The sequence below is a fragment of the Xiphophorus hellerii genome, chromosome 22, assembly GCF_003331165.1.
Source record: "Xiphophorus hellerii strain 12219 chromosome 22, Xiphophorus_hellerii-4.1, whole genome shotgun sequence".
Lineage (NCBI taxonomy): Eukaryota > Metazoa > Chordata > Actinopteri > Cyprinodontiformes > Poeciliidae > Xiphophorus > Xiphophorus hellerii.
In genome coordinates this window covers 23,158,128-23,175,186 of record NC_045693.1, presented here as the reverse complement: position 1 = coordinate 23,175,186, position 17,059 = coordinate 23,158,128, and the positions used below count along the sequence as shown (strand labels likewise).

Below are 17,059 nucleotides of genomic sequence, written 5' to 3'. Positions count from 1 at the left end.
AGTGCACTAAAATATTTGCACTAGAATCTGGACCAAAAATACATGGTAAGATGTTTTTTTTTGTTTGTTTAGTTTTTTTTTGCAATGCATCAACACTAAAATATTCCACCAGGAACTCAGAGCTGCCTTCGTCTGCAGATTGAATCAGATCCTACGTGGGTTGATCCTTGTCAATTGAATATTACTTAAAAGAAGCTGGTCTCATATTTCATAAGTCGCCAGATCTTTTGAGAAACGGAAAGATCACAAATGTATTTTGTCCTGTAATGCTGCCGGCAACCTTCACGTTCCGACCTCTGACCTTTTAAAGCCTCCCGTCTCTTAAAACAGCTGCACTGTGAAAAACGGCTTTTTTCAGATTTTTCTTTAGTCAAACCAGTTTACATACCGTGATTTATAAAATTCATCACTACTGCCTCATTCTGTTGATAGTCTCACCTGCCCCACATGATCTGTTAATGAGCTCCTCGTTAGCTGACCAAGTACTCTGAAGGTCCTGTTGACAGAAATGAGCGATTGCTGTTATCTAACACAGACTTGGACTCGACCCTCCCATCCCCTGCCCTCCCATGCTACATAACGTGTTTGCTGCTATCCTGTCCTTACTTTTCTTTTCCTATGTGCTCTGTTGCTTTCAGCTGTTTTTTTTGTTGTTGTTTTTTTTCCAACTTCGACTCAAACGCCCACAGCGTACAATACGAGAAAAGGAAACGGGCGTCATCGACGACCCGTTGCATTCGAGACTCTAAGCTCCTTCACTTATGCAAGCGTTCGCGGAGAGGCTGCTGTGAAACACTGTCGGTGTTTAATTCGTACTTTAAAGAGGTGATTTTTGGAATCACCCGACGCTGAACCATCAGTCCTGCTGTGATGACTCTGCAAATTGACATTGCTCTGTTTTTTTTGTTTTTTCTTGTTGTTGTTTTTTTTTCCCCCCTTTGTTTGCCTTGTTCCAACTTGGATAATGATGATGACCTCAGTGCATCAGGTGCCAGTTTTCTTTACAATCAACCCAGGGGTTGGTCACCATGTACCACCTGTTTGCTTTTTTTTTTTTTTTTTTTTCCTAAACTGGAAAAACCCATAACATGTGTTGCCTTTCCTAAACGTCTGCCTGGTTTCACTTTGTTCGTGCCCTTCAGCTTCTTTTCTTTTAAACTTCAAAACAGGGTTTTTGTTTGGCCTACATTCTTTTTGTGTCTTTTTTTTCTTCTTTTTTTTGGGTGGGGGTTATAGAGTGTAGTTGGTCACATGTAGAGAGACACTAATTATTTTCCCCCTTCGCCATTTCATACCTTTGTACTTTTCGTCATTTCATAGCTAACTGTTAGTGCTAACTGCGATATAAAGCCTTTTTTTTTTTTTTTTTTTTTACTGGACATTTCACACCAACCGCGCTTCAGTTCGTACCTGGCAACGAAATCTGTGGCGCGCACACCATGACGACCGCTGGTTTAAAGTAACTTGCACCGTTCAAGGAAACCCGACAAGATCGCAACCCGTTTGTTTTCAGAGCGTGCGGCCGGAATAGCAGAACCAAATGGGCGTGGTTTAAAAGTTTCAGCAGTCGCCTCAGCTTAAATGAGTCGTAATCTGTCCAAATTTATTCAAGTTTGTGGATAATAATTGATGGATATTATGTGGGGAAGTTGCTCAATTATTTTTGATATGATCAAGATTAATAATCTTTTACATTTTGGGAAATAACCAGTTTTTTAAAAACTATTTGGCTGTTCCTAAATGCATCCTAACCACAATAAAAAGTGATATGCAAAGGTTTGCTCACGTTGGCATGAAATGTTTTGTTTACGGGGTCGGGATAGAGGCACGAGGGAGGGGCGAAATGGGAACGCAAACCCAAGAATTACCAACCGAAGTTGTCTTGGTAGAAATTTGGTTAGGTGCAATATGCTCTAAACTTTAAAAAAAAATAAATAAAAAATGGTTTGGATAAAATTTAAAATAATTATATAACCATACATAGTAGACAGGAGAAAATGTACTTGGGAACATTATACAAGGCACGAGCTTTCATTCTTCTTAACCTTTTTTTTTGTATTTGATGTTTGATTTTTACGATTTTCATTTTTAAAAAAAAAAAAAAGAAATCTTACCCCTGTCCTTTTTATTTTTGTTTTTGGTTGGCATAACAGAACCAGTGTGGCTGCTGTGAAACCCTGTCTGGTTATTGTACAGAGATGTTAATCAAACACCTTCCCATGTGCTGTGAAGTTTCCTGGAAAGTGTCTCACTTGAACACATATCTCTGTTTTTCCCGCAGAGCGCGTCGGCTCTGAGCGGATCGTCCCGAATGGTTAATTATGTGCTACCTTTACTGCTCCTCGTCTGCCTTTGCCTTGATGTCACATTGCAACATGTAGTTATTTTGAGAAGATATGCTCTCTATATGATAAAGATGCTATTTTTACTTCCAGCCTCCTTAATGATTGTACAAAAGTTGTGATTTTTATATCGGTCTGAACCAGTCCCGAGTCTGTGTAAAAAAAAAAGAAAAAGAAAAAATGTTGAGAATCCCTGACAATTTGTTTTTATTTTGCTATTTTTTCAGATGTAAGTGTAGTAATGCATCTTGAATAATGTCTGTGGTGTAATTTTAAAGGTTTCTCATTGCGGAGCTCGGGGTCCATTTCCAGCCGGGACCACTTCTTGGTAAAACAAATGAAAAGTAAATAAATAAATAAAATAAGGAAGCGTCAGCCTGAGCTGCAAACGATCAGCAGTGGAGAAATCTAAACTAAAAAGCTATGCAGTAACTAACTCATCTGTTAGATCTCTTCTTTAGCAAACAGAGTTGTCTTGCTTGTAAATACTAATTCTTTTTTTGTTGTTGTTGTTTTTGTTTTAAATATGCAAAGCAGTTAGTGTTTCCTCTCTGTGAAATCCTGCGTGAAACTTGATGGTTTCTGTCCTGCTGATTCCGCCGTCGACTTTCGCTCATTGGATGTTGTAGAACCAGTTACGCATAGACTGAAACATGAGTTTCTCGCACAAAGTTCAACAGGTTCGAGTTACTTTTGAACGTTAAAGTCATGACAAAAGAAAAACCGCAGATCTTTGTAGATTAAATCGATTAAAGTGGTGAAGGGAAGAAATCTTAGACTGTTTTTTTTTTTTTGTATTTACTCGTTTTGCCCGTCTCTCGTTTCCTCCGGCGTTTTCCTAATATGGTCAATCATCCTGTTGCTCCAGCATGTCCAGCCTTTAAACTGTCCTTTTTGAGTGCTCAAGTGGCAGGACAGATCTGATCACCTTTCTGTGTCTGATTGTACAGAGATTTGTACATAATAATATTGAATATAATGACAATAACATGACGTATTACAACACCAGCAAATCTGTCTGTCTGACAAAGTGGTTTTAACTGTTCAGAGCCTGGCTTTTCCCAAGCGCAGCTCGGCACTTTTGTCTCGAAATCCAAAACCGCAGACGGAACACGCATCGAACAACAAAAAGTTTCGAAAAGCTGTGAATCAATTCAGCAGCTGAGAGTTTTACTAAATATTTATGTACGTGTTTGGCGATATCGCTCGTTGGGGTATTTTCTGTGCACTTAACGGTTGTTTGTATTCATGTTCGGAGGTTTTTAAACTCCACTGACGGGGCGAATAAGAACAGACTGCGAGCTGTAATGTCTAATCGGACTTTTCCTTCGAGCTGTCGGGGTGTTTTGCTCTGTTGGGATGCCTTTTGCTTTCTGTCTGCTGTATTTCAGTGCTAGTTGTTTCACCTCGGCCCCCCTGAGGCCTGCGGGAAAGTTTGGGAGACCCAGTGCTGGTCGTAGGGAGTCAGTTCTGCTGCTGCTTTTACATTTTGTTTAAAGAATAATAATAATAAACAAAAGATTTGATTGGGAGGGGGATAAACGACGGTTCAAAAAGAAGAGGCTCCTTGCCTTTGTGCAATGTGTATGTACTGATGTGAAGAGATTTTTTTTTTTTTTTTCTAACAAAGAATTAAACTAAAACTGGATTTGAAAAAAAAAAAAGTGTTCAAGATGTTTGTTTTTCATTATATTAGCATAGACTTTTGTAGAAAAAAAGGGAGTTGGATTACGACTCCTTTTCTGTTATTACACAAATTTGTTGTCGGTTTTCTCGGAGTGGCCCAGTGAGACCCAACCAATGCATAGAGGGAGAGCGTAGAAACGCCACACAGAAGCTCCGACCTGGTTGGAATTTGACCCAGGACCTTTTCCACTGTGAAGCAGCAGAGCAAAACGGTGCTGCGCAGATGATTAACTCATTTTGGACAAATTGTTCAAAAGCACCAGACAACCAGACCCTAAAATTCTACGAAAATGGAACATTTCTCTCTCATTGGCATTCGGCCAATATGAATTTTGTGTATCATTTATTGACTATTGAGGTTGCTGAAATACGCTCTCAAGTGTCCCATCGAAAGAAAACCTCGGGCATGAACAGAATTTGAGACTGAGCTGCTAGATTTGCTTAAAGGTTACGTAACTCCTTTTTTTTAAAATGTTGAACCATCGGCACAAAACTGGGGTTTTTAAAATCTGCAAGCATTGAAAACTGTAATCAAGGTCGTTAAAATGCAAAATCTACAACATTTCTAATCAAACTGTGTAAAGATCTAGGCTAGATTTAGTCCCAGAAAAAGAAAATGTGCAACATTCACAAAATAAAACAAGTTTATATATGTATTTAAAAACTTAGATGGAAGAACATGCAATTTGGTTATAAATTGTACCTTACTGGCAATAAATCTAGAGAACTTTGGCGTTGGTGCTGTACTGGGCCCAGTTGATTATTACATATTAATGAATAGACTGTCAGAATGGGGAGGATTGTGCAGTACTCAGCTCTCCTGGTTCAGATATTATTTTCTGAACAGGGACTATTATGTAATTTGGTAATTATTAACCTGGGTCAGCAAAAAACAGTATAATGGGGTTCCTCAGGGATCAATTATGGGGCCACTTTTATGTAACATCGACGTGATCCGACTAACTGACTCCAGAATACCAGAGCATCTCTGCAGGAGACCTTGTTGTTTTTTTTTAATTGATGGAGCAGCTTGATTCCTGCATGTCTTCCCTTCTCTCTCTGTCCTTCTTCACGTCGTGCTACTGATGAATAAATACCGCAAGTGCCAAAAATCTCTTCTGTTATTGCTCCGCAACGCACTTCTGAGTTGCTCTGTTTGGTGCAAAGCACGTAGATTCCCCCAGGCGAACCAAGCAAGGCGAGGCAGCATTTCGTTTCCGCAGTAACGCAAAATCGGGAATGAAAACGTTTTTACTGCAGCCTCCGATCAAAGAATTCACTGAACTGCTTACCCGATCAATCCAAAGGGATTGACGCTAGAAGTTAGAAATTGTATTTGGATTTAAGTTTGTGTCTGCTAACGTTTGTTTCTTTTCATGTCGCCTCTTTAAGTCAAAGATTTTAACCTGTCTTTTTATGCAGAGCTTAAAGATTTTTGCTGTTTCCTTTTTGTTTTTCCTTTCAGACTTTATAATACAAACATGGTCTCCAGAGCTGTGCGATTTAAATGTTGAATATATGTTTAGTAATCTGCTACTGGGCGATATGTGTGTGTCCTTGGGACTATCGCTGCTCATTGTTATGTATTATTGTTCTACGTTTATTCTTATTATTACTTTATTTATTTATTCTAATTTCTATCGTGTGCTATGCTGGGACAAACATCATTTCTCCCCCTTTAAGGGATTAATAAAATCTTATCTCATCTTCTCATCTTATCTTAAAATATCCACTATGATGGGCGGTTATCAGGGGGTTAGCACGCCCCACGTTTGGAGGCCTTAGTCCTCGACGCGGACGTCGCGGGTTTGACTCCCGGTCCCGACGACCTTTGCCGCATGTCTTCCCCCCTCTCCTCACCCTCCTTCCTGTCTGCCTACTGTACAAAAAATACGAGCCACTAGTGCCGCAAAAACTCTTCGGAGAAAAAAATGGAAAAAATAAAAAAAATATCCACTATGATGACACTGTTGAACTCCTGGTGTTTAAGCCGAGTCTCTGTCTCGTTCCTGATGTCGTGTTGTTACATGAAGTTTGGAAACACCCTGTTCTAGTTTTCAGGTGTGGAGAGGGACTGAGGTGCCTCTAAGATCTGCAGCTCGCAGGAAGGCAAATTGTTCAACGTGCCTCTTTCCCTCTTCTCGTCTGTGGCCGCGGTAATCTTTCAAACTGCTGTTCAAATTTAACAGGAGGGTTTAGTTAAATGTGTACCACTTTGCAAACTTTTATTGCATTTCTCATCAACAGTGATCTTAGCATTATTCTTGCTGACATCCTCTGCGCTGGGCAGTAATTCAGTTGTACTTTTTTTTTATTTTTTTTTTTATCTAGCTTGGCTTCACTGCAGCAGTGTTATAAGTGCAGAAATGAACAAAAAAACAAACAAACAAGGAAAACCAGTATGAACAAATCCTCTTCTTGCTCCTCCTCCTCTGTCCTCCCCTAATATCTTCAGTTTGCAGGCTTGTTTGTCTTGCTGAACACCGTCAGGGTGTTAGCAGGACATACCAAAGAGGGAACACCTTCATTGTTCGACCTCATCTGAAGATCATGAGGCTGTAATTCAGAGCTGCAGAGGGGTGGCTGATGTAAGTACCAGGCACTCACTTTTTAGTCATGTCATGTCATTAATAGCGTTTTGTGATGCACTGACCGTCTGTTTATTTCTGTAGTCTATGCTTAGTGTGTTTTTGTACATTTACATCTAACAGTTTGCTAAAATTTAGTTTAGTTTGTAAAGGATACACTTCATTTAATCCACCAGCTTTTATCAGTTCTTGCAGTAAAAAAGAAAAAAAAATTATATATAACAAACTTTTTTTTTTTTTTTGTTTTGCAGCTAAAGCGTTTACCTGCACAAAAAAATCCTTTGTTTTTTTTTTTTTCTTTTTTGTTTGTTTCAATGCAAATACAGTATGTGCTAATTCTACAGGACAGCACAATTCCACATTTAACTCAAATTATTTTCAGCCTCCAAAACGCAGGAAATTTTTCTAGGGAGCGCCACACGCTGCTTTTCTGGCGATAGCCCGAGATGGAATACAGCTGAGCATGATAAAGGATTGGCTCGGTGCCAGTGTACCTTAGTGAAAGAGAAAACCCGTCACGTTAATGGACACATGCAGTCAGCCAACCCAAACTGACCTCACGGCCCATCATCTCTTCGCCGAGATAAGCTTTCTGGAAATAAATGACAAAGCACAAGAAAGCACACAGAAACCTTTGGACGGAAATAAACGCTTCAGCATGACCGATGATTGGCTCTGCTCAGATTCCCTCTGTTTTCTTGCGGGCATGTTGACAACGTTCTGTTCAGCCCTTGAAGTTGCAGGAAATACCTGGGTGTGCTTTGTGGTACAACGAGTTTTTGACAGATGGGTAATAGAAAAAAAAAAAACATCTTCATTTAAAGATGACAAAGATATTTGTCCTTGCTTTTTGATGATGAAAGATCAAATTTACTGTATCTAGTTTTCTTGAAAGTACTAAATATATTGTTCCATGTTGGACTAAGGCCGCTAAAGCCCTGAAATAAGTAAAAAAGAAGAAGAAGAAGAAGAAGGAAATGGTTTATTGTAACTTACCCTCACATTGAGGAAAAATCTCTTTAGAGAAATCGGGGTTTTGTTTTGTTTCTCTGGATATTTCATTCATGGAAATTGAGTCATGCCTTGTTTTTTTTTTTTTAGAATATTAAAATAACACATTGTGAGAAAAAAGTAACTTTCTACTTATTTTTAGGGTGGTAATGAACATCCACATTTGGTTTGGCAAAACCAAGTCACTTTTGCTCCACCAGGGAAGGGATGCAGTTGTATAAAATTGTCATGAACGTTGAGCTCAGAGCAGGATCAAAATGCATACAGGACAGTAGAAGAGTCGTCGGAGACGTTTACTAATGAAAAAAGGCCAAACTTCCAAAACCAGGAATATGGAGGGAGTGTCGCAGAAGGAACCAGTTGTGAATAACAAGTCGGGGAGGTAAATGTACAAAGGAAGGAGTGACAAAAGAACCAATTATAAGTACCTTACAGCAGATGGGGAGTAAACAGGAAACTGGAGGAGAAGACAAAACAAAGACGGCACCAGAAGAAAACCGAAGCCGTAGCAGAAATAAATACGAAATAACAAACAAATCCAACACTGTACAATGAGACATGACTGAACTAACAGAAGAAATAAAGCTAGAATGAGAGACGAACAAAAAATGAAAAAAGGAAATAACAGAATCAAAGGTCCAAAACAGGTAGCGGTCACAACAGAGGTGTTCTTTTCAAATCTAAGGTCTGCATGTTTACCCAATCCCCTTTACATTGGCAACCCTAAATGTGATTCTGTGCAACCAGTTGTCTACAGAGGTCATCCAACTCGTTAAGGAAGTGCACATTTCTGTACTTTGTTTACAGTGTAAACATAACTGGGGTAAAGAACATTAGTAAACAGACAGCATCATGAAGATCAAGTAACACAGCAAAGACAGAGATGCACTTGGACAAGTTTAATGCAGATTATCATGATCTGTGAGTCTTCGTGTTTTATATTCTGTTCGATAATATTTAGTTTTTTGTCATTTGCGATGCTCCATTGATGGTTCACTCTGTTTTTAAGACTTTTGGTTCTTACTTGGGTTTGTCCTTCATGTATTGGCTTAGTTTCTTATTTCAGTTTTAGTCTTTAGCTTTTGATTTGGTGAATCACTTCCTGTCCTCCTTGGATTGCTGTGTAAAAACACACTTGGCTTGCATGTCATTGATCACCTCCCAGCGGCTGTATGCCAGTTAGTTTCACTACCTCCTTGTCAGATCCTTCTGCTGCCAGTCATGTCCGTTCTACCTGTCCTGCTGTTGCATTGCTTTTTCACTGTGGGTTAGCCTCTCTGTTGTCCTCACAAGTGTTCTTTAGTTTCTCTCGAGCCTCCATTTTAAATTTAAATCCTTACTTTAAAATGCTATTACTTTCGACAGGAGTTACTGAATACACAATCCTCACTGGGAGAGAGCTCTAGCTTCCAGTAGGATGCTAACCCTATGTTGCCATAGCTACAATAGAAGCATATTTATGTGGTGGAATGGTTTAGTCAAAGTCCAGAGCTATTCAAATAGAGAATCAAGAAAAACTATTTGAAATGGACATCCAAATCAGGCTGGGCTTGAGTTATTTTGCAAAGTCGAACGGTCATAAGTTTTTTCCCCCCCCCCTACGTGTAATGAGACCAGTGACAAACTGACGAGTCGTGTTCACATCCCGCCTAGTTTAAAGGAAACGTGATGTTCTATGGTGCCCTGCTTACGCAATATTCCCGTCTGTTGTTTCTCTCCTTGCCCCTTTTTTTCCATTAAGAGGCCCAGGAAGTCGAAATGGTCAGAAGAGTTTGAAGAGAGGCAGAGAAGGCATGAAGATCTTTGAGCGAGCCACTTCAGTTTCAGCACAACAAATCCGGCCGGTAAAAAGGCGCCTCACATTCGTGGGCTGCAGAACAGCAGCTGTGAATCCTCTGGAGTGATGGCGGCCGTGGGGGAGGAGAGGCTCGGAGGAGGCAGGAGGGCCTCCAGGGTCACAAACCCGCCAGAAGGCGGCTGGGGCTGGATGGTCGTCGCCAGCTGTTTCCTCGCCACCATCTGCATTCGGGCAGTGACGAGGTAACGTAAAAGATATCCCGTCCCGTTTTCTCACCACGTGCAAAACCACTCACGTCTTTTGACTCAATATTTTATTGTTGTAGATAGAAAAAAAAAAATGAAGCCAAAAGCACGACTGTTTCAAGGTGCCTCTGCACAGCACCTCTCATAACTAGGAACGATTTTAAATGTTCTCAAGCCGTGTACAGGGTCAAAATATATTGAACTATATAACATTTTGCTAAGCACTTGAGTAAGCATATTTACTGTTTTAAATAAATACACATATTTAAAAGGTTAGTTCTTTTTACTACCCTCAGCAACAACAAATCTGTTTTAAAATGTATAATTTGTCAGTTTCATCCTAGCAACTTGTTTTTGAAAAAAAAAAATAAAAAAAAATTGTGTGTGTGTGTTTAGCCAAGTCTTTGTAACTTTGTGAAACACTGTCTGGGACTCACTCAACAAAAGCCTTGTATGCCCTCTGCAGTGAGGCCATCATACAACCGAGACAAACATCAATAAAAATCAGTTCAGTGAGTGCAGAGCTTACAGATTACAGGGTAAGAGTCAGACCAATGAACTTGTGACGTTGGCTACCTCTGCCAAAGAATTGAATCCGTCCGTCCATCCTACTGCGGTTAGTGGTGTGTGGTGCTGGTAGCCAAAAGGGCAGGAAGCTTGGTACTCGCGGGATCACCAAACATTCCCACGGAAAACTAAAGATTGGACTGAGGGAGGAAGCCAGAGTACCCTGAGAAAATGCAAGCATGTAGGGAGTGAAAGCAAATTTGAACAGACTCGTTACCAGAAAGGGCATTGGCTCAAATACTCAACAAAAGTTAGGGATATTGGACTTTTTTTTTATAGGCTTTCAGAATGCATTGAAAATTTTCTAATAGTCACAGTTCATCACTGTAGATTTTTTTTTTCTCCAAAACTCTCAATGGGAGCATTTTAAATTTTACATACATTTTGACTTGACAGTTGAATATCCCTAACCTTTTGTCCAGTTACCAGCTAATCACGTCTTCACTGTCTCTTGCTTTTATACAAATTATTTCTTAAAAAAAACATGCTACATGTTCTCTGAAGCTTAAAACTCCAACAAATATTGAATAATTTACAGTTTTAGATGAGTAATTACAGTTGGTGGTAAAACTGACGGGACTGAAACTGTTTCTCCTCTGGTCCCTCCATACAGATGCATTTCCATGTTCTTCGTGGAGTTCCAGATGTACTTCGAGAGAGATTACTCCACCACTGCTTGGATCCACAGTATGATCGACTGCACCACCATGCTCTGTGGTAAGACATGCATCGCTTTTAGAATATGCAGGCATTCATGGGACTCGTACATGTGGTGTCTTGCGGAAGAGTTAATGCCGCTCTAACTCTTTTTTTTTTCTTTTCATTTTGTAAATTGATCTGTCAAATAAAATTAAAGTAAATGCACATAAAGTACATGGAAGTTCATTGTTGCAATGTAACAAAGTCAAACAGTTATTCAAAGGTATCCATGAACCTTTTGTAAGGCACTACATGTGTGTTAAATAAATAAATAAATGAATAAATAATAAAAAAATAAATCTATGTAAAATGCAAGTAAACTGTTTTTCTCAGCTCCTCTTGGTAGTTTTCTTGGGAACCGATTGTCCTGCAGAGTAACAGTGTTTCTTGGAGGCCTTCTGTCCTCTGCTGGCCTGGTCCTCAGCTCCTTCGCCTCCAGTCTGGAATTCCTCTATGCTTCGTTGGGAATCCTCACAGGTATGAACGCATTCATTTATGACACGGAAACACCTTTATTATTGTTATTATTGTTGTTGTTGTTATTATTATCTGTCACCGCAGACTAAATTAGGCAATCATTTTGGATAAATTATTACCTGAAATGTCTTAAAACAAGCTTTTAATACTGTTAGAGGAAATAATCATTTGGTTTCAACCTACAGCTGCACCAGTCAGAGTTTTATGGCCAGGATCAATCCCTAGCTTTTGTAAAGCTGCCATGTTTAGCTTATTCTAATTTCTCTTTAAGAACTGTACAGCAAAATACGAGCAGCATTAAAAATATTTTTTTCTAACCTTCCTGCTGTGAGCCGCCATTTATTATGTAAGAAACCGCTGTGAGAACTGTTGATGCAGAACAGAACAAAAGTTCAACTTTTTGACCAGTCTGGACTCTTTTATTACCGGTTACCGTGATTAGCGTGATTAGCAAGTGTAGCGTTACTAAGTGAAGCTGTGTTTGTGCAAATTCCTTTGTGAATGTAACCTTCCTAACCTTAACTCTGAGTTTTCCAAAAGACTACCAACATTTCTAAATTGCGCATGTATCATAACAGAGAGAGGCTGAAAGTTCAAATGGAGAAAGCAAAGGAACTTCCTGCGCTCCATTCCTCATTCATGTGAAAATCTTGCTCTCTTTCAACTTTTTTATTTGCTGAGATCTATCTGTGAACAACCTTACCTCAAACACAAAGAAAAGATGAAACTTATTGCATCTGATAGTAACTATGTTAGAACAACAATCAGAAAATGAAAAAGATTTTTTTTTTACGCTTTTACAAAGAAACCTTGCTAATTCCTTTCAATCTTAAATTTAAATTTTAAACGGTTTAAAGTGTTTTATTGTATCGTTGCCGAAACCATCACATCAAACTTGATACATTTTTTCATTGTCAATAAACAAATCCAAACATCTTAGATGCATTGTTTGTGTTAATATGTAAGCATTTACGGTAGGCTCATGATGGCTTCTTATATTAGCCATTAGCGTGATTAGTATTGTTAGCGTTACTCACTGTATATTGTGCTGTTGCGAATGTACATCCTTACATTAATTCTGAGATTTACCCCCATATGGCTCCATTAGTTCACTCATGCAAAATATAGTAGGTTTTAGGAAATTACAAGCTCTTTATTCATCCTCCACAGGTCTTGGCTATGCCCTAAGCTACACAACGTCTATAGCGATGGTTGGAAAGTACTTCAATGAGAGGAAAGCGCTGGCTTATGGAATTGCTCTATCTGGTACTGACCGCCTTCACCTCACTGATCAAGTCTCCCGTCTTTCTTTTTGTTTGTATTTTGTGTCTTTTCTCCATTTTGTTTTTACTTTTAGAGATCTCCTGAAACAATTCTTCCTTTGAATTTCTCTCTAGTCCACATTCAAATCAACCCTAATAACTTTCTATTCATGTCTCCGTCCCATCCAATGCGCCTTGCGTTCAAGGGAGCGGCATCGGCACCTTTCTCCTGGCCCCTGCAGTTCAGCTGCTTATCGAGCATTATTCATGGAGAGGAGCCCTGCTCGTCCTGGGAGGATTTGTTTCCAACCTGTGTGTTTGTGGCGCTCTGATGAGGCCGCTGGAGCAGAACCCAGCTGAAAGGTCAGCTCTTCGCAACATCACCGCCGTTATTTACTCCAGTGGTTCCCAAAGATTGTCTGGACCCCCCTATGTATTACAATAAAATCCCCCCCCCACCCCAAAAAAAAGAAAGGAAGAAAAAAAAATCAACTGGGCACACACATTGTTCAACCAGAAATAAACCTATACACATATTTTGTTTTCAAACTCCACTGAAGTTTATTTCACACTTCAGGTTGCAACAAAACACACTACAAACCATCTTTACAGTGAAACACTATTGTGTAACTGTTTTTTTTGTTTTTTTTCATTTATCCATACCGCTTCCTGCGTCCCCCCCTAGAGGGCGCCCCCCACACTTTGGGAACCACTGATTTACTCTGTCATTTGGTTGTTTGTCACCGCATGGTTCGATGCGGCCAAAACACAGACACAACCAGGCGGAAACAAACACCCGGGTCCACAGAGAAGTTTTTAGTGCTGCAGTACTTGTCCAGATCCCACACATGCTGGACATGGACTACCCTCTGTTTACCAAAAATTATGTTTTCTCTCTCTTTCTGTGCACAAATAAACTTGATCCTGATTATGAAAATACATTTAAAATACACTTGGAAGAAACCCAGTCAACATCCTACCTAGGCTGTAGTTAGAGTAGCTTTTGCAGTAAAACTTCCTAGTTGATGTTGCAGCTCCACCTATTTTGGTCAACAGGTGGAGCTAGTTGCTCACTATTGCAGTTTATAATAAATTAATTAGGTTTGAGGAAGGATGTCACCCCTGGTTAGAGAGTGTCACAAGTCTTACAATGAATTAATATTTTACTGTTTTCGAAAACTCTCCCAATGAAACATTAAGAAAAAGTCAACCTTTTATTTGATTGCAGTAATTCAGTGGAAAAACTAAAATCCAGGGTGAAGAATTTCTCGTTTTTACAAAAGCACCCATGCCACAGCTGTATCCTCCCTTCTTTAGCTCATCTCACAAGATTCCCTCATGATTCAGGTTGTAGGACTAAAGAAGATGCATTATTTTGTGTCTGGTGAATCTTTAGATATCTCCTTAATTTGGCGTTCTTCTCAAAGAGGCACTCAGTGAAGTGCAGAAGTTGTCAGATTTTTTGTTTACATTACCTGCAGACCTACAGCATCTCAAGTCCTCCTCTTGAGGACTTGAGATGCTGCTGCATGGAGTTCTGCCCCCAAAATCTTGTGGCCCTAAAATCATTCCTATCAAAACTGCTTATCCAGAAATACATATGAAGTCCTAGGAGCAGCTAGCCACAAGCGATGTGGTAAACAGGTGGATGAAGGTGCTTGGTCAGATAAACAGAATAAAAAATTTTTGCACTGTGGGTCCAAGTCCAGACTTTAATAAAATCATGCATTATTACTACTCCTGCAGGGCATTGTATCCAATCATTTTATTTCTTGTTTGTGTTGTTCTATTTGAAGGATGTGGGAGAGCAACATAACAAACGTGGAGAAAGCCTGCATGACTGCAGTGCTGCAAACTGAACTCACTGAACCAGTGACCACTGACTGGGGCCGCGAGAACCCGAAGCAGCAACAAATCCTCGGTTCGGAGGACAAACCGGGCCTCGTCATCATCAATGGAACCTACAAGGACTTCGGACTTGAAAAAGACAAGCTTCAGCAGAGTTTCACATTATTACCAAGCCCAAAGCCGACTGCTGCCAGGGTGATGGCTAAGAAAATGGCAGACTGCCTCCTTTTAAGCAACAAGCTGGAGACGATACTGGAGGAGACGGGTTTATCAGGTCCTACGATTCCAGACAGCAGCAGGAAAGATAAAAAGACAACGTCAAGCAACACCTGGTTGAAAGCTACTGAAAAAAGAGACAACTCCATATCTAGTGAAGTGACACTAACAGACGACTTCAATGAAGCAATTCCTACTGAACCGTTGGTATCCTCACAGCCGTTGTCCAGAGACCAGTCTTTCTTTTTTAAAGCGAAGGAAGAGTTTGGCTTCCTGTGGATTCCCAGATTCTTGGTCCTGTCCGTGTCCTTTGTGTTTCTGGCGTTTGGCTGCAGCGTTCCAGTAGTTTACCTCGTCCCTTACGCTCTGAGTGTCGGGGTGGAGCACCAGCACGCCGCCTTCCTCATGTCAATATTTGGTGTCAGTGGAATTGTGGGCAACATCACATTTGGATGGATCACAGACAGGACGTGAGTGACAAATGGAGGCTTTAATCATTAAATCAAAGCTCTGTCGTAACCTTCTTCCTCCCACCCAGGTGTCTAAAGAGGCATCGCCTGCTCAGCTACATAGTGGCCATAAGCATGGAGGGTCTTTGTTGTGTGTTCCTGCCCTTGCTCCGTTCCTTCCCGCTCCTGGTGCCGTTTTCCGTTCTCTACGGATACTTTGACGGGGTGTATGTGGCGCTGATACCAGTCGTGACTTCTGACACTGTGGGCTCCACCCATCTTGCCTCGGCCTTGGGTGCGGTGTACTTCCTGCATGCCATCCCATACTTGGTCAGCCCACCTATAGGAGGTAAGAGTTACTCAATAATTGTTGTATTGCATAAGTTTTTTTATTAATCTGAATTTCCTAAAGGGGTAGTTTTATGTAAAGTTGACATGTTTGAGCGTTACATCATTTATCCCCTCATCAAAGACATACCTGAAGTGTTGCCTTGACTTCTTCATGCATGCAACCATTCAGCTGTGCAAAACACCTGGGTGGACCTAGCGCCGCCTCCGAGACGAAGCTCCTCCTCTGAACTGCAGTTTCCAAACTTCTGAGCTTCTGCCTCCCAGAACGAGCGGTCCTCCCCCGTGACTACCCCATTTAGGTCCTTCAGACTAGCCAGCAGCAATTAGCAAACTCCTGATGGAATTGCACGTTCATTATGTGAGCTGGTCCTCAGTTCAACGCCGGTGAAAACATTGGTAAAGGGATAAAAGAGGAGCGTTGTTGTGATGACTTCCTGAAGGTGGAGTTTTAAGAAGAGCAGGAGTTTCTTAAAGAGACAGAGAACCAATTTCAAGGTGTTAAAATATGAAGCCAAATTTTTTTTAAGTCATATTTGATATATATGTGTACATACTGTATATGAAAATACATAGCATTTTTATAACAACTGAAGGTGAGAGAGTTAATTGAAATATATAATAAATACATAATACTGCCCCTTTAAATAAGTAAGTTTACTCGGTATATCTCTTTTTCGTAAAAGTGAATGAATTTCTTAACCCCCAGAGCCTAATCATTGCAGATGTATCTCTTTGTATATTAAAAACATAATTTTTTCATATATTTGGAGATTAAACAGGTTTGCATTTGTGTCTGTTGACCCATCAGCTAATCTTAGTTTTGTTCATTTCCCCTTGGTGAGTGTTAGTAACAATATGTCGGTCATTATGTGGCTCGTTTTCTTCCTTCTTCTCCAGGTTGGTTTGTAGATCAGACTGGGAACTACGCATTAACCTTCTTCATCAGCGGCGCTTCCTTCTTCCTCAGCTCTCTGGTCCTCGTGGCGGCGTCTTTAGCTACGCGTCTGACGGCGTTGTGCGAAAGGACTCTAGGTCAAGGAAAACGCTCAAGGGAAACATGTCAGTCGAAGACTGTGCCTGTTTTCTCGCAAAACGAAACGCACACGGTGCCGTTGCGGAAGCGCTAATACCCCTTGAACTTTTTCCCGTTTTGTCACGTTACAACCACAACTGTAATGTTGTTGAGATTTTATGAGTTAAACCAAGCACTGCCGAGAAGTGGAAGGAGATGGAATCATTTTTTTCAATGGTTTTCTATGACGTTTGGAATCTGTGTATTAGTTACTCTGACACTTCTAATAAAAACCTCATTTCAACCAACTCTCTACAGAAATGATCTGTGTTGTCAGCGTAGTTAAGTCGTTTCTTCACAAGTTTGATCGGGAACCTTAGAAAACAAGCATCATCATGAAGACTAAAGAACACAGCAGACAGGTCAGTGAAGAAAGCTTTGAAGTTTAATCTGATCTGTTGTAGCAGCCCTGGTTTGGGACTTCACGCAGCTTGTCCTTGACACGTCG

General features: G+C 40.3%; 1 protein-coding gene across 2 annotated transcripts; it reads left to right on the top strand.

Moving 5' to 3' along the window:
* Positions 1 to 6,459: 6,459 nt before the first annotated feature.
* Positions 6,460 to 16,859, top strand: LOC116713573 (monocarboxylate transporter 12-B-like). 2 transcript variants are annotated; one of them, XM_032553771.1, is made up of 10 exons: positions 6,460 to 6,616; positions 8,435 to 8,548; positions 9,371 to 9,667; positions 10,851 to 10,954; positions 11,270 to 11,413; positions 12,584 to 12,679; positions 12,882 to 13,038; positions 14,472 to 15,209; positions 15,278 to 15,537; positions 16,437 to 16,859. In XM_032553771.1, exons 3-10 carry the CDS (start codon positions 9,531 to 9,533, stop codon positions 16,664 to 16,666), a joined length of 1,866 nt encoding a protein of 621 aa, XP_032409662.1. In that variant the 5' UTR covers positions 6,460 to 6,616; positions 8,435 to 8,548; positions 9,371 to 9,530; the 3' UTR covers positions 16,667 to 16,859. The 2 variants fall into 2 exon arrangements, with proteins under 2 accessions (XP_032409662.1, XP_032409661.1); XM_032553770.1 differs by lacking the exon at positions 8,435 to 8,548 and having other exon boundaries at positions 9,369 to 9,667.
* Positions 16,860 to 17,059: the final 200 nt, after the last annotated feature.